General features: G+C 41.3%; 1 protein-coding gene across 1 annotated transcript in view; it reads left to right on the top strand.

Moving 5' to 3' along the window:
• Nucleotides 1-14,608, top strand: part of THEMIS (thymocyte selection associated) — a 32,966-nt gene extending 18,358 nt beyond the window's left edge. The window contains exons 2-4 of the mRNA XM_015416767.1: nt 9,157-9,318; nt 10,091-10,549; nt 13,533-14,608. Of these exons, the coding sequence (XP_015272253.1) occupies nt 9,157-9,318; nt 10,091-10,549; nt 13,533-14,608 (1,697 nt within the window). The remainder of the gene's footprint in view (nt 1-9,156; nt 9,319-10,090; nt 10,550-13,532) is intronic.
• The last annotated feature ends 3,306 nt before the right edge of the window (nt 14,609-17,914 follow it).

Raw genomic sequence — 17,914 nt, 5'->3', positions numbered from 1 at the left:
CGATGGGAAGAAGGGAACTGATTAAAACCAGTTAATGGTGACTCTGGAAAGTCAGGTCCACATAGGTTAGGTATTAAGGTTCTTTTCCCTGTCAGATCATACAGCTTTCATCAAAGCTCAGTTGCTGTATGTAGAGTTCAAACCTGCCAGACAACTGACACACACACACACAGAGAGCAGACAGTGTCATCAGCTCATTGTGTTAGGAATAAATCAGGAAAAACAGGAGTGATTTTTAAAGGATTCACCGAGCATAGAAATGTCTTGACTTCTAAAGTTTTACATCTGTATGTTGAATGATACATCCACATATCTTCCAGTGATTTGGTGGGCATTTGTGAAACTTGGGTGTCCTGAATCAGGCTTCAGAAGCCAGTGGGAATGTTCAGCTTGTGCATATGAGTATTGTCGAGAGAAAATGTGGCTGCATGTGTCTGTGAACGCGTTTACCCGTGCCACCCACACTCTCCCTTGGTTCGTGTGTCCCCTGAGTGTTGCCTCCTTACCAAAGGCAAAGGTGTAAGCTTGGAAACCACTAAGCGCTGGCAGAGACACTCAAACAAAGGTCTCTTCTTAAAATAAAACTTATCTTTTTATTAAAGAAAAACATTCAAAGGTTTACCTGGCAAGGTGGCTAGCAAGACACTATGCCAGCTACCAACACAGTACAATCCTATTTACTAACTGCTGATAGTGAATACACAGAAAATAAACATGCAAGCAAAGTTTTATCCCACCCAAAGCATGCAGAAAATGAAAGGCCTTCCGGGCTGAACTCCCAAAGTCTCTGGAAAGCAATGCCTCTCCAGATTCCTTCAAGAGTCAGCGAAGGTCTGTTGAGACAGACTAGCATTTGTACCAAATGATCAAAGAGGTCCCCCAATAATTAAATAATTAAATTACAGTTGTAAACTAACATTTTGAAGTTGAGATTGTTTTACAGGAGATTGCTTCCTTGCGTCTCACACTCCAAAAGTTACATTTTGTCTACAGGACCAGCACAGTGTCATTGTTTTCTTCTGTTCTTTGATGTTATCTCTGAGATGGAAGTGGGGTGTGTGAATTCCTGTATCTCAGGAGTCAGTTTGCCTTAAGGATTGGAGTCTGTCACTGCCCAAATGGCCTTTCCTGTTAGATACATTTTATTGCCTAGGAAATTGAGTTTCACACCTATGGGAATGTACATTGATTCAGATCCTGGGAATGGAATGAGTAAACCTTTGAGTACATGACTGAGAGGAATGCTCTGCATGGAACAAAGGGCTTGCAAAGAATCATGGGGTTTGGTTCAGTGAGGCAGGCCAAGCCTGTTTGCTGTTTTGCTAGCAAAGACAGAGACAGATACATAGATTTTATAAACTATTTGGTTCATTTTTAAACCCAAACCTTCTATATTTCTAAAATTTCTTACCACAAGTATCTTCAGAAATGGAGCACCGTCTGGCACACACAAAGAACAGGAAGCCAAATCCTAACGACATGGACTGTTGAATCCTGATTTCTTTGCAAGTTTCACTCACTGCAGAAGAGGAGAATGGATTTATACCCTGCCTTTCATTTGGTGTCTCAAGAGAAACTGACAATCTCCTTTCCCTGACCCTCCCCACAACAGACACCCTTTGAGGTAGTTGGGACTGAGAGAGCTCTTTTGAGAACTGCCCTCGAGAGAACAGCTCTGAAAGAACTTATGACTGACCCAAGGGCACACCAGCAGCTGCATGTGGAGGAGTGGGGAATCAAACCCAGTTCTCCCAGATTAGAGTCTACGCTCCTAACTGCTACACCAAACTGGCTCCTAACCACTACACCAAACTAAGTCAGGCAATCCTCTTCTGTGGCTGATCAGAATTGTTTTTCACATCAACTCAATTAGATGTAAGGAGACAAATTTCCCAGGGGCATAAGGAATATCTCTCTGACTGAAGAAACAGCAGGATTCATACCACAGATTATTTTTGTAAATTCTAAAGGAGAGCCAGTATAATGTAGTGATTGGAACCCTGGATTAGGATGGCAGAGAACGAAGTTCAAATCACTGCTCTGTCATGATAGTTGAGGGAAACCTTGGACCAGCCTAATCCAGTCTTGATCAGCTAATCCAGTCTTTTAGGGTTGTTTTCAGGGTAAAACGGAGGAAGGGAAACTAAGTGTGCCAACTGAAGCTCCTTGGAAGAAGGAAGGGTTAAAATATAGAAGACAGAAAAAGGGAAGGCAGCATATTGAATGGACTACCTGCCTCTGGGGTTCATGAAACCCATGGTGTACTTTTGTTTAGCTGGCATAGGTTTCTTTGGTGCTTGTTTACTTAAAAAAAATTCTGCTGGGGGAGTTCTCAGCAATTTTAAGCTGTACTCCTTCCACCTGCACAAGTACTGGAGATTTACACAGGAGCCTCAGAACACTAATGTTAGGAGACCACTAGTAGGACAGAGATACTGGTGCTGGCAGCAATTCAGTTTACAGCGATGGAAGCCTCATTAGCATTGGCAAGGCTTCCGCAGGAAATAACAATCCACACTTGCAAAGTCAAAAGCCTCCAGAGCTCTTACTCCTCTAATAGTATAGCAGTGCATATTAGCAAGTGGTACTACACCATTTGGGGGGGGGGGACCTCTTGAACATGAAAAGCTGTTTACATCCTAAGAGCTATGTAGCCTTCGCTGCTGAATTTTTATGAGATTGAAATTAATGAAACTGCTTGATTAATCAGGCGGAGCAGAACATTATTCTAGTAGAACTCTTAGCTACTATCCAGCACAGTGGCATGCTTAAACCTGATTACTTCAATGTGCTTAAGTGCGCCTACGTTTGGTCAGTTTGAACCCATTAATTGATTGATAATTCAAGTTTTATGTGTGTGGCTGTAGACTTGCTGGGTTTTAAAAAGAAAGCTGTCTTCAAGGTAAAAGCAGCACTAAACCATCTAATTGACATCTACTTTTATAAAATAGTGATCACAATCATTCTGTCATAATCCAGTGATATTTATTTATTTTTAAAATTATTACAATGGTGGACTCTGGCAATGCTGTGGACATAGGGTATCTAGATTTCAGTAAAGCATTTGACAAAGTTTCTCATGATATCCTTGAGGATAAGCTGGTTAAGTGTGGGCTAGATGGTGCAACCGTTGGATGGATTCATGGTTAGTTGAAAAATCGTACCCAACGAGTGCTCGTAAATGGTTCTGCGTCTACGTGGAGGGAAGTCTCGAGTGGAGTGCCACAGGGCTCAGTCCTGGGCCCGGTGTTATTCAATGTTTTTATAAATGACCTGGAGGAAGACATAGAGGGGATGCTTATCAAATTTGCAGATGACACGAAGCTGGGTGGGATTGCTAATTCTGAAGAAGACAGAGTCAGGATTCAAAATGATCTAGATAGGCTGGAACAGTGGTCTGAGACAAATAAAATGAATTTCAATAGCGATAAGTGCAAAGTCCTACACTTAGGTACAAAAAATCAAAGACACAGATATAGAATGGGAGGGACTTGGCTCGACAGCAGCACATGTGAAAGGGATCTAGGTGTTCTGGTTGATCGCAAGCTATACATGAGCCTGTAGTGCGATGTGAATGCGAAGAAAGCTAATGCAATATTAGGATGCATTAACAGAAATATTGTGTCCAGATCACAGGAGGTGGTAGTTCCACTCTATTCTGCTATGGTCAGGCATCACCTGGAGTACTGTGTCCAGTTTTGGGCACCACATTTTAGGAAGGATGTTGACAAGCTTGAGCGTGTCCAGAAGAGGGCAACCAGGATGATGAGAGGGTTGGAATCCAAGTCTCATGAGGAAAGGCTGAAAGAGTTGGGTATGTTTAGCCTGGGAAAGAGAAGGCTTAGAGGGGACATGATTTCAGTCTTCAAGTATTTGAAGGGCTGTCATGTAGAAGATGGAGCAGATCTATTCTCTCTTGCTCCGGATTGCAAGACTAGATCTAATGGGTGGAAATTACGATGGAGTCGTTACCGGCTAAATATCAGGAGAAATGTCGTAACTGTAAGAGTGGTTGAGCAGTGGAACAGTCTGTCTCGGGAGGTGGTGGATGCTCCTTTGCTGGATGTTTTCAAGTGGAGGCTGGATGACCATCTTTCAGTTATGTTGTAGGGCTACCTTTCGGCTACGCTCCTGCATAGTGCAGGGTGTCGGACTAGATGACCTGCAAGGTCCCTTCCAACTCTAACATTCTATGCTTCTATGGTTCTATTTTCTTTATTTAAAACCTTTTAATGCCACCTTTTCGCTCAATAAGGGTCCACAGGTAGCAATCATAAAAGCATTAAAACATTTAAACAATTAAAAATACAGTTAAAATATAAGGTTTAATTAAAAACACATAAATACACAGCACTAGAAGGCGAGACAATACCATTACTGGGGGTATGCCAGAAGAAACAAAAAAGTCTTCAACTGCTGGCGAAAGACACCAATAGATGGAGACAGATAAATCTCTCTGGGGAGGGAGTTCCAGTGTTTTGGTGCTATAACAGAGAAGGCGCTTTCTTGGGTTACCACCTGTCTATCGTCAGATAGTGTTGGTAACCAAAGCAGGGCGTCTAAGGATGACTGGAGTGAGCATGTAGGTTTGTATGGGAGAAGGTGGTCCCTAAAATATATTGGTCCCAAGTCATACAGGGCTTTAAAGTCATACAGCAGATTGAATTCAGCCTGGAAGCAAATTGGAAGCCAGTGTAGGTGGAACAGGACTGGAGTGATATGGTCCCTATGACCAACTCCACTCAACACTCTGGCCACAGCATTCTGAACCAACTGTAGCTTCCAGACAGTCTTCAAGGGCAGCCTCAAATAGAGCTCACTGCAGTGATCTAATCTAGTTGTTACCAAGGCATGCACCACAGTGGCAAGACCTTTTCTACTCAGGAAGGACCACAGCTGGCTCACCAGCTAAAGCTGGAGAAAGGAACCTCCAGCCACTGCTGCCACCTGTTTATTCAACAGGAGCCCCAGGTCCAGGAGCATCCCAAAGCTACAAACCTGCTCCTTTAGGGTAATGCAATCCCATCCAGAACAGAGGATACCCCATTTCCTGGGTCAGATCTTCCCTCTACTCATAGTGCTTCCATTTTGTTAGGATTAAATTTCTGATTGTTAGCCCTCATCCATTCCAAAACTACCTCCAGGACCCTGCTCACAGTTTTCCCAGCCTCCCAGAGATCTGCTAGTAGTGTGAGGTATTGCTGAGTGTCATCTGCACCTTAGTGGTAGCTCAGCCTGGATGACCTCTCCCAGCAACTTTACATAGATGTGGGAAAGCATGGATGACAAGATAGAGTCTTGGGGAACCCTGAGGCCAAAGGCCAAGAGGCAGAGCAGCCGTCCCCCCCACATGACACTCTGAAACCTACCCTCCAGGCAGGACCAGAACCACCACAGACCAGTACCTCCCAGTCTCAGTCCCAAAAAGTGATCCAGAAGGATATCACGATCAATGGCATCGAAAGCCATTGAGAGGTCCAGGAGAATTAATAGGGTTGAACTCCCCCTGTCCATCTCCTGGCTCATGCCATCCACCAGGGCATGATGAGAAGCATACATTGTTCCCTGTCACACACATGCTGTATTTATAATTTACATTATTCTATTTTAATGTAAAATAAAATATTAAATCACATTTTAAAAATCATAAAACAGTCTCTACGCTCCATATTTAACACTTTAGAAGAATCAGGAAAATACTATTGAACCAATTGTTTGGCTGCTTTGATGTGATCACAGACATGGCTAATGTGAATTTGTAAAACCAGAGAAGAGATTAGAAAGGGTTATAAATGTAGTTTTATTGAACAACGTCCCAGTCTCAAAAAGTTGGTTTCAAAGGCATATAGTTCTCTAATTCCAGCCTTCAGGGATATTGTTTGATCTAGTAAATGTTTCCTCCAGATGAGTATGCAACATCTTTCATTTGTTGAAAGGAAGAATCTGTCCTTCTGCTTAATTGTGTTTATGTCCTCAGTTGATTTCACGCTTCCTTTGTGGAGAACAACACAGAAAATTTGCCTCACAAAAAAGAGTAATGCCTTTTTGTATGCATATATTATCTAATATATGGGAATTGTCAATGCATAGCATCGCCTTCTTCAACAAGGTATTTCTGATTCTAACATGTACTATGGGTACCCAGCCTTTAAAAGCCAAAAGACTAAGTGCATCTGTATAAATTAATGGAGGGAAGATGCCTGATCTTACTTTGTTGGCAGAACTAGATTATATACTGTATTTTTTGCATGAAATTAACTCAAAATTTGTATGCCAAACAAGGGGATGGCTTGAAGAGCCCTGAGCTGGATAGCCCAGGAAGCCCAGCCTCATCAAATCTCAGAAACTAAGCAGGGCCAATCCTGGCAAGTATTTGGATGGGAGACCTCCAAAGAATACCAGGGCCAGTAAGCAGAGGCAGGCTATCAAGCCACTTCTCTGAATGTCCTCCATGCCTCAGTAGGAGTCATCAGAGGTCGCTATGACTTCCAGGCGCTGGCACATGGCACGCACATACACAGACAAAATGGGAAAATACACACCCAAAAAGAGGATGGCTTGAAGCAAATACTTCATGGTAACATCATGTTGCGTGCAGTGTTCCCTCTAAGCTGAGTTAGTGTGAGCTAGCTCACACTAACTCAGCTTAGAGGGAACATTGGTTGCGTGTGTGGTATATATCCTTCCACTGCATGTTGTCACAAATGACTTAATTAACAAAGAAGAGGAGATCAAAGCTCAACAAATATTTTTTCTAAGATCAATACTTAATTTTGAGTATTGATTATTAATTAAGTTTAAATTAAGTGCTTAATTTTGCTGCTCTTTGACTACAGTAAACTGTGAATCTTTAATATGGACATGAGTTAGATGTCCATATTAGATCCAAAGTCCATTTTCTGTTGGTCCAAAAAGGTGAGAGGGTTTTTGCCAATTACCTCTTTCCTCTGCAGAGCCACATATCTCACTCCATGCTTTATTCCCGAAGGATCTTTTTACCCTCAGGATTCATTTTTCAGGGACCATAAGACACTGCAGCAGGATTAGGTGGTAAAGATCCACCCTGCTTCTGATCCTTTGGATCTAACACTGAAGAGTGCCTGATATGAGATTCCATGATATGGAATACACACAAACATACTCCCATAGCTTAGATACGACATAAAAAGCAACCGTAAGTAAGGAGGAGTTCAAACTAAGTGATAAACTGGAGCCGTCAGTACTTTGCACAAAACACGCAAATCACCTTAAGCAGAAGCATGATGAGCAATAACTGATATATCAGGAAATACAGCTGGGGGCAGTAAGGGCAGTGCAAACAATTTATTTTACATGAGGGAGAAACTAAAACCTACATTTTCCAAAGCAACCAATACCAAATTTCTTCCAGAGTAAATATTATGGCTTTCTTCTGCACATTTTCAAAGCATAGTGTCAACATGCTTCAGCTAATAACAGTTCTACTGAGAAATGCATAGGATAGGAAAGAACTACTCCTGGAAGGAAAGACACTAAGAATCCTTGGATCAGATTACTCTTCTAACAGAAAAAAGATGGATCTAAAAGGGCATCCTGACCTTACACATTACACAGATATCTGTTCCACAAAAAATCAGGCATAGTTCACCAGGGCGAATCAAGTGGAAAGCTGAAGTGATTCTGTCAGACATCAGTCTGGAATTTTTGTCTTTTGAGGTCTAGAAAGGCTAGCTGTAACAGTTGCCAACCAGTGACAAAATATTTGCATTTTTTACCCTCTTCTAGTGATGTCCTTATTTATGTTCAGTGCCTTACTATCCATTCAAAATATTGTTTCTTCATTGAGACTTGTCTTAATATTGCAGCTAGTCTTAGCAAAGAAAGCACACCAAGTACTAATCTAAGCATCTGGAAAAAATGAATTTTTCAAAGAAAAGAGGGACTGAACCTATGATGACGATCTTGCCTTCTTCCCTCCCTCACAAGCAGGATTTTCCCTTCCGTCTTCTTTCTTGCTGAGCAGCCCCATTATATGTTTTCTTCTTTGTTGTTTGTCTATGGCTGTCCCACCCAGTTGCTTTATTTTTTTTACACACACACACACACACAGGTGCAGCCCAGGAAAGAGACAAAACCATGTTCTTATATTCTGCTTTTGAAATGGCACATGAGAAGCTTTTGAAAGTTCAAAATAAACAAAATGTTTTATTTAACTTGAAGGAGAAAAGGTGAGGTGGAATCAGATGTAGGATGTATGAGGTGACCCAATAATAAAACTGTGGTAATGTTGTATTCACAGCACCAGATAATTTGTTTCCAGCAAGTAAGTGTTTCTGCTGTTCCACGAGGTCTTTCTGCTCCTCCACGAGGAGACAGATTTTCAGTTTCAGTTTCTGCCTGAACAATCAAGGAAAGATTTCTGAATTTCGCCAACACATAAAGTTTAGAAGACAAGAACATACAACCAAGTTCCCAAAATCCTTCTTTACACACAAACCAGGAATCATACCTCTTTTTTAGAAGCTATTTCCTTTCTTAACTGGACAGGGATCACTTCACTTTAGTAGAAGCTATTTCCTTTTTTTTTTGCTTGAATGAGGACCCTCCTTGATCCACTCCCTCTCTTAGCCTCCTTCTCAGTCCACAGTCAGTGCTTAAAAGTCTCTTCTTGAACTGTCAATTCCCAACTGTCATTTCTTAACTGATTTTCTCAAAAGAATTCTGTTGAAACAGCCTCTCACTCTGTTGTATACTAAGTGAGACTGCACACGTGGTCGAGCTCACACGTGGCCGGCTGAGCTTCGCTTCCGACAACAATAGAAACAGAGGATCCTAGGACTCACCAATCGGCCAGTCCAGATCCTAAAGGGAACCAGTGAGTGAAAGAAGTATTGTGAATAGCCTCTCACGGGAGTGGGTGTGTGTGTTGGGTGATAGGGTGATTTGAATGAGAATATAAGCGGGCCGTGGGTCCCGCAAGTTATCTCAACTTCTCCATTTAACTAATAAAGTATTAGCTGAAATCACTACGCTATGCCTCAGTCTCAGTACTTTATATACTCCAAGGTTCTCAGACTGTTAGAGATTAACCCTTGACTGTCTGTCAGAGAACAGTACTTTAAAACTACCACTTAGAATCTGCAAAGCAACTTTCTTTATACTTTTTTTCTCCTTCAGGTTCAATTTATGAGACGTTTGGCCATGAAAGCTGTTTGTCAACAGGAGATCTGATTAAAGTTGTTGACTTAAAAGTTAAAAAACTCATTGCAAGTAACTCTGAGTGTGAAGATGACAGCCGGTGTTCTCCTGCTACAGTAGAGCTACCTCTAAATTTTCCAGGTACTATGTGGACATTTTCTGCTTAAATATGCTACCTTAGAAGGACTAACACCCCCTCCCCAACTAGTTCTGTAGAAATTATTTGGAGTGTTCATTTGGCACATAACATAACACGCATCCTTGTGTGTGATATGAGCAGATATAAGTGAATTGTCTAGAATATTGTTCCTAAAGCACCCAACGGCATAACAAATCTATTCTCAAAATATTTTATGTACTCCCTATTTCCTCAGTCAGTGAGGAGTTCCAAATACAGAGCTACTGGGTTTGGCTTCCTTCAGATGAACGAGAACACTGGTTTTAGGGTATTTTTAAAATACTCATTCACCCCCAGACTCTCCTTTTTGTAGCCTTCCCCTGTGGGTTTTCCTTTAGATCTTGTGGAGGTGGAAGAAGAGATTAAAACTTTTCTGCCACCGCACTCGCTCCTCTCTCCCCAGAAAGAGCTGTCCACACTTGAACACATGAGTCTGCTGACTCATGCCATTGGCCCATCAGGTTCACTTTTGTCTACTCAAACTGGCAGCAGCCATCCAGAGTCTAGGGTCATGTCACCTAATACTTGATACCTGTATCTGTATATGTTGGAGATTAGCAATTTTAATCTGATTTTGAACATATATATTTTCCTGATCTGTTTCTTTGAAATTGTTACTAGGTCCAAGCTCTTAACTGAGCTTAATGACAAAGGAAATCAAATTAATAACACATTAATATCTCAATGTTAATTAATTAGAAAATCTCTTTCCTGAATCAAACATCTCCCTTGAAGGGCTTTGCAGGTTAGTGGCGGATAGAACACCCTATGTTGATGTTGAAGAAATTGTGAGAAAAGTTTGGATTGGACCCATGCAACGACAGCATCCTTGCTTCTACTGTTCTGGGGATCTAGAAGCAGAAAATCTCAGCATCAACCAGGGTGAGAAGATCACATTCAGTTCTGTGGAAGACAACAACGGGACAGTGACTGTCAGTTGCAGAGTAGAGAGGGGTGACTATTTGCATGACTTCCTTCTGCCAGTCTCACAAGAAGGTGACTTCTATGAATCAGAAGATAACCAGATTTATTCCCTGAAAGAGGTTGCTGAATGGAAAATTCCAAAGTGCAGATGCAGGCATGTCATGTTTACTAATATTGGTGATATTCAGAACCATACCAATAAGTTCCCTGTGGATTTTGATGGCTGTGTTGTTCTATCACCGATATATGAAGTACAAGCAGTGATGAAATGTAAGTAAATTTCAGTGTCTAATTAGGAATCCACTCAAAACCAAAACAAATACATTGGTGTGCGTGCTTGGACTGAGCCATTATGAGAAATGTGTTCCATAATCATTTATGCATTCATTTATTTTACTTCACTCTTACCCCACCTTTCTGCCCAATGTGACATAGGTTAGGTCGAGAGTGTGTGACAGGGTGGTAAGGATAAAATGGAGGAAAGGAGACCACTGTAAGCAGATCTGAGCCTCCTCTGGGGAGCAAGCCAGGATATAAATAAAAGATAGTAGATGCAGACTTGGAAATATCTTCATGTACATTTTACTGTGACCGTGACGGTTATTTATGCCTCACCTTCTACATAGCTCGAGGCAATTTACAAAATGAAGGCCTATTTCTCACAAAGGATAGGTTGCTAGTAAATGTTCTGTGTATTTTCATTTTACTGATGTTTGTATTTATATTCTGACTTCCTTTCATCATGTTGGAACGCAAGGTAGCATACACAGGAATTTATGAAGGTCACCTGTCCAGGCACCTACCAGAGCCTACTTGCCAAGTGTGTGAACTCTGGGTTGGAAAATTCCTGGAGATTTACAGGTAGAACCGGGGGGGGGGGGGGGGACACACACCTCAGAAAGGTATAATGTCATAGAGTCCACCCTCCAAAGCAGTCATTTTCTCCAGGGGAACTGATCTGGAGGCTGGAGATCAGGTATAAATCAAAGAGATCTCTAAATCCTTACTAGCCTGGAGGCTGGCAGTCCTACTGTGCTCAGATCTCTTTACCTAAAGTATGGGTGCCGTGTTGTGTACCCATGTGCCAATATTATTCAACATATGAAATAGAGGAGAGAGGATTGTTAGCACTGTCCCTGCATCTCGCTTCGGAGTGTTGAGTTGAAGATCTGGATAGAGTCGGCATGTGCCTTCATTTCCCATGTTTCCTGATGACATGGAACGAGCACTATGCATAGTGACAAGTGACAAATCTGTTATGATACTCTATAATTATATGTTAACTATCATATTTTAAATGAAGCAGTTAATGGAAAGCCCCTTTGTCCATAACCAAAGGAGAAGTACTTCTTTGTGAACACATAATAAAAGCAAGTATATTTTTAGAACTCCTTTTATGTGAACTTTAAAGTAGGGATAGGTAGAGGTTTTTTCAAATACCAAAAATTCTAGATATCCTTCAAGTGGCTTTCTTGTGCCTTCTGAGAGTGTTCCTTCTCATTCTCTGTGTTGCTAGTTCTTTGATAATACTACTATTCCTTCTGTGAAACCTTTTTCAGCTTCTCCTTCACCTACTATAGTTCTAAAAAATGAGATTTGTCAATTTGAGAAGTTGTAAGGACAAAAGAAACAGATGTGCAGAAGTAAGAAAAGAGAGATATCTGGAATATTAGATTTGCTAAAAATATATGTAAAGATTTGGTTCTGTATGCATATCTAAACAATCCTAAGGGCTTTCCTGGGAGTACACATCACTGAATAAAATTGAACTTGCTTCTGAGTAAACCTGCTTAGGATTGTTCCCTATATTCCAGTTTTCTGCCTACTGTTCTCACTTGTCACTGTGGGGATTAAAGAAGTGAAAAGTGAACAAGAAAGAAGCAAAAGACACAGGTAGAAAAAGTTATGGAACAGAGCAAATGAGAATCCATTTGATCAAGAAGGACTTTACTCTCTACTCCAGCTGTCTTGTAACTCCCCATCTTCCGTTGCTCCCCAGGCAATACAAAAAAAACCCTGTTTGCCAAAAAGTGGCCAGAAACTTCCTTTTAAAAAAGCAAGCAAGCAAGCTGGGAATTCAGACAAGAGGCATGGCTGAGATCGCCAGCCTGGAGTTCTCCCAGAATTACACTTGATTCCATATAATAAAGTTCTGTTCCCCTGGAGAAAAAGCTGCTTTGGAGGGTGAACTCTATAGCATTATACCCCATTGAGGTCCCTCCCCTCCCCTCCCCATACCCTGCCCTTCTCTTGTCCCCCCCCCCAATCTACAGGAATTTCTGGACCCAGAGTTGGCAGCCCTGGGCATGGCATATTTCTGAAGCCCACATATGCACCCATGTAGCTTAAGGCCTGTATTTTTTAAAACTATCATTCCAGGTCTTGAGAATTTTGTATTGGAAGTTTGTCTATATACAATCCTTGTAAGTCTGAACAATCATGATGTATTCACTGAAAAATTCATGTTGTCATTTTGGTGTACATAGTATTCTATATAAATATATAATACATAAAACTATACAGGAGAGCTGCTTTTCCTTTGGTAATTACTGTTGCCAAAGCATAGGCTCCTGTTAGCACAACCCCCACCCCCACACCATAAGGTGGCACACACGGCACACTAAATATTGATCCAGTTGGTCAACTGTGTTGGTCTGAAGCAGTACAACAAATGTAGAGTCCAATGGCTCCTTTAAGACCAACAAACGTTTATTCAAGGTCTGAGCTTTCGTGTGCACGCACACTTTATCAATTACGTTAGAATGGCAGGCAAGGTTCAAACTTATAGCCAGAGAATGAACAGCAAATTAACATGCAACATGCAACATATCTTGATCATCATCATGTTGCATGTTTGCTGTTCAAGCTCTGGCTATAAGTTTGAACCTTGCCTGCCATTCTAGTGTAATTGATAAAGTGTGCATGCACATGCAAGCTCAGACCTTGAATAAACCTTTGTTGGTCTTAAAGGTTCATTGGACTCCAAATTTGTCACACTAAATATTGTTATTTATTTTAACAGCTGTGGATAAGTGATAGTAAACTCTAGCATATTTAATATCTTATTCAAATGTATGATAAACCCTTGAATTTTAACAGCAATATAGATTTTCCAATGGAGAATAGTTTGAGTAGTTCTCTATTTGGTGGCCAATAATATAGAAATGATTTGTATTTTAAAACAAAAGTCCATTGTAAGTTTAGCATGGTCTTCTACCTTATCATCAACTGAACTTTCTTTCGTTCTTTTCAGTTCAAAAAGAAATTGTTCACTTCCTTTCTGATTTAGATGTTGAAATCAAGGATGTAACAGACTGTTACAATGTTAACAGTTTCCTTCAGCCACTGTCAATGGAAGATATATTAGAAAGGACAAGCAATGATTTTCCTATTGTTGTTGCAGTAATTGAAGGGTCCAGTGGAAACAAGCAACCATATAATTTATTGTGTCCTGGCAGAGAAATAGTCATTTACAAAAAGCATCAGGCAATAAGAATCTTAGCTTCTGAGATAAAAAGTGATTTCCAAAAAAGACACTTTTTAATTCCTACCAGTTACAAAGGGAAGTTCAAAAGAAAACCCCGGGAATTTCCAACTGCTTATGACCTAGAAATAGCAAGGAGTGGGAAGGAGGAACTTCACGTTATAGCTACCAAAGCTTTTGAGTCTCCTTGTGAAGAACAGTGTTCCGTCTCTATTGGAGACCAGTTTTTAGTCCCACGGTGCCAGACAACTGAAGTTGATCAGAAACGGAAGGAAGTGGAGAATGCTTTGGCCTGTGAACAAATTCTGTTGAGAAATAAAACAGACAAGAAGGTGTTTCTTCCAATGTGCATGGAAGGTGGTTTTGTTGAAATTGTCCATGATAAGAAACAGTATGAACTTTTGGAGATTTGCAAAGATTTCTGCATGCCGTGCAATGTCAAAGTCTCCATAAGAGATCTTTCTATCCAAGAGGACATTTTGGCTGGTATACAAACTCTGCAGCTTGAAGAAGAGATCACAGATACTTATTTGATAATTAGCAACTTCAATAACCCCACAGAAATTTGGGAAGTTCCTGTGCATCGTGTAAATATGGCTGCCCAGTTGCTCAGCAAAAATGCTGAAGAAGTTGTGCTTTTCCCAGTGAATAATTTTGTGGAAGAGATTACAGAAGAACAGTATTGCATGATGAGAAGATATGAAAAGCAAGCCAAAAACCCACCACCTAGACCTCCTAAAGCCCCTACGATAAAAGAACCAAAGACATCTTTTCCCACTGCACCTGCTCAGAATTTTTTGGATACACCAAAAGCTGTAAAGGTAGGAAGAACTTTGTGTCTTTGATGCACCCATAGGCAGTTTCCAAGTTTATTAGTTGTTTTGTTGTTTGTGTTGTTATGTTTACTCAGACTGACAATGGCTCTCTGAAGCCTAAGACAGACGTTCTTCCCAGCCTTGCTACATGCGATCTTTCAAATGGAGACACTAGGGACCAAACGTGGTACTTCCTTCATGGGTGCAGAGGAGAGTGACCAGGATGATCAGGGGCCTGGAGACCAAGCCCTACGAGGAAAGGCTGAGGAACTTGGGAATGTTCAGTCTGGAGAAGGGGGAGGGGGGACACGATTGCTCTCTTTAAGTATTTGAAGGGCTGTCACTTAGAGGAGGGCAGGGAGCTGTTCCTGTTGGCAGCAGAGGATAGGACTCGCAATAGTGGGTTTAAATTAAGGGCAGGAAGGTACTGGCTGGATATTAGGAAAACCTTTTTTACAATAAGAGTTGTGCAGCAGTGGAATCAGCTGCCCAGGGAGGCAGTGAGCTCCCCCTCACTGGCAGTCTTGGTTTGTGATCACACACACGAAATAATTTTATTTAACTAATTTAATTAAAAATAACATTATTTAGTGCGTGTAATCGCAGTCTTTAAACAGCTTTGTGTAGTGGTTAAGAGCAGAGGACTCTAATCTGGAGAACCGGATTTGATTCCCCACTCCTCTACATGCAGCTGCTGGGTGACTTTGGGTCAAAGTTCCTTGAGAGCTGTTCTCAGCCCCACCTACCTAACAGGGTGCCTGTTCCTTTAGAGCTCTATCAGCCCCACCTACCTAGCAGGGTGTCTGTTGTGGGAAGAGGAAAGGAAGGAGACAGTAAGCTGCTCTGAGACTCTGCGTGAATGGCAGGGTATAAATCCAGTATCTTCTTCTTTTAAGCAGCGGCTGGACAAACAGTTGCCAGGGATGCACAAGACTGATCCTGCATTGAGCAGGGGTTGGACTAGATGGCCTGCATGGCCCCCTCCAACTCTGTGATTCTATGATTTATGGAGTATGATAATACAGAAGGGAAAATAACATTTTAAGCACATAGTTAAATAATTTTAAGTATAAATGCATGTACTTCCTTTTGGAGATTAAGTTGGAATTGCAGATTCAGATGGTAATAATATGGAATGTATTTGGATGGTATTTATAATGGACAATTTAACTCATAGATTTTTAAGTAGGAGCTGTGGGAGTTTAGATGATCTTCACTGTTTTAGTCTTGGTTTTTGCATTTTACGTAGGTATTTTTGAAAACGAAAGCTCTGGAATTCATTCTGATTCAAACATATTTCTGATAAGAAGTTAATATTAAGAATAAAGTTCTGAGGGTATCATGAAATTAGAAGAAAATCACTTCAGTAAAAAATTGTGGCTATAGATTATGGTTAAATTACACCAATTAGTAATGAAAAGGCTTTTTAAAATAAGCAAGAGCTAGGAATAAAAGATCTTGAGTTTAGAAACACGATAATGTATTTAGAAAGACTTAATAACGTCTTTGTTTTTATGTTGTTCACTTACCCCAGTGTAAGTATAACTATAATGTCCGTAAGACCCAGCCATGGGGGGATCATTCACTTACTCCCCTTACTTACCCCTCCTCTTACTTTCTCTGGTGTCAGAGTCTCAGGAAAGCTGCATCATGTAATTCTTCTGATTATATAGATAAACTATGAGAGTTCCTTCCAGGAGAACTAAAACCTGTCACATTGCTATGGGCCATGAATTACCAGGGTAAATTGACAGAATGCAAGACCAGTAAAGAGTGCAAAGCAATAATAAAAAAATAGTCTTTTATATTCAAATGTAACTTATATCGACCTCCTTCTATCATTTTCATGCAGACTTTCAACATGGATAAATCAAAACCATAGCAGGAGTGCTATGTTTTCTCTAAGTGTAAATGAAGCAATTAAAATTTGTTTTAACACCACAAGACCATTCACTGACAGTATTTTGGAATGGAACATGTTTACCAGCAGTGAAGCTCAGTGCACCATAGATCCCCTTTTCAATTATTTATTTTTAAATGTGTGTTAGAAGGAGTACGTATTCTAGGAAAAGCTTTCAAATCATGCTTCCATTTCATTAACAATAATTTATTTACACATTGTCTCTAAAATAAGAAAGACCAGTATTTCTATCAATTTCTTTGAGCATGAATTTGCATCCTTGCACACTACATTCTTTTAAAGGAATACAGTGTAATTTTGGACCTTATTTTTCATTGTGGTGGTGGTGGGGAAAATCTCCCAAAGAGCTTAATACTATGCTCTTCTGTGCAACAAAATGGTACATTAGACCCTTGGTGCCCTTGCCAGGTAAATCTCTGGCATATTACAGCAGCTGGCTCTGCTTCTGCATAAATTTGCTGTATAGCCCGATCTCATCAGATCTCAGAAACTAAGCAGAGTCAGTATATAGAAAAGAAACCACCAAGAGGAAGGCAACGGAAAACCACCTCTGCTTCTCACTTGCCTTGAAAGCCCCTTGCTGGGGTTGCTATAAGTTGGCTGCAACTTGATGGCACTTTACACATACACCGAAGTCCCTTAGGAGGCCACATAGTGCTGAAAAAATGGAAATATATTCCCAGATCTCAGGATGGGTCTTCACCACTCCATAATCTTACCAGGTTGATTCTTCCTCAACCTGGTAAGATCAGGGCTTTGGGGCTGGGTCTTTGTTGCCTGAATAACAGCCAGATTCTACCCTGTTTTGTGTTATTTGCTACTCTTACTGCAAGTGTCTCTTCTTCTTAGTCTATCTTATACCTCAGGGGTCCCCAGTGTGGCACCATTGTGCTGCCAATGTATTACCTAGGGCCCACTTGATTCTCCCCCAAAATATGTCTTCCTGAAATCAAAGAGCCAGTCTTCTGGTTTTCCTCCACCTTACTGGAGCAAGAGGGACATCGGAAGACCCCAAGTGGCATCATCTTTGTGCCTGCGGGAGGCATAGATGTATAAGTAGCTGCCTCCCTCTTAGGAGGATGCCTGCCTTGGAACCTCTGAGCATTTAGCAGTTGGCCCCCAATGACAGTGAGTGAAGGCACCCATTATCCTTTCTCAGGGGTCGTTTCGTAGAAAAAGAGCTAGGGGGACTCATTAGCATAACTCATTAGCATATGCCACACCCGACATCACCGGAAGTGTGTCATAAGGCCACACACCCCACCCCCAACGGTCCCGCCCCCCCCCGCCGGCCTTGCAGCTCCACTGCTGAGCCCTATGATGGGCCCAGCGGTGGACCTGCAAGGCCGGCGGGAGTGCAAGGAAGCCCCGCAAAGGCCCTCCCTGGCCCCAGGACAGCAGGGGTGGGGAGAGGC

Source organism: Gekko japonicus, unplaced genomic scaffold (genome assembly GCF_001447785.1).
Source record: "Gekko japonicus isolate JY-2015 unplaced genomic scaffold, Gekko_japonicus_V1.1 scaffold92, whole genome shotgun sequence".
Classification (NCBI taxonomy): domain Eukaryota; kingdom Metazoa; phylum Chordata; class Lepidosauria; order Squamata; family Gekkonidae; genus Gekko; species Gekko japonicus.
This window is presented reverse-complemented; position numbering and strand designations above follow the sequence as displayed.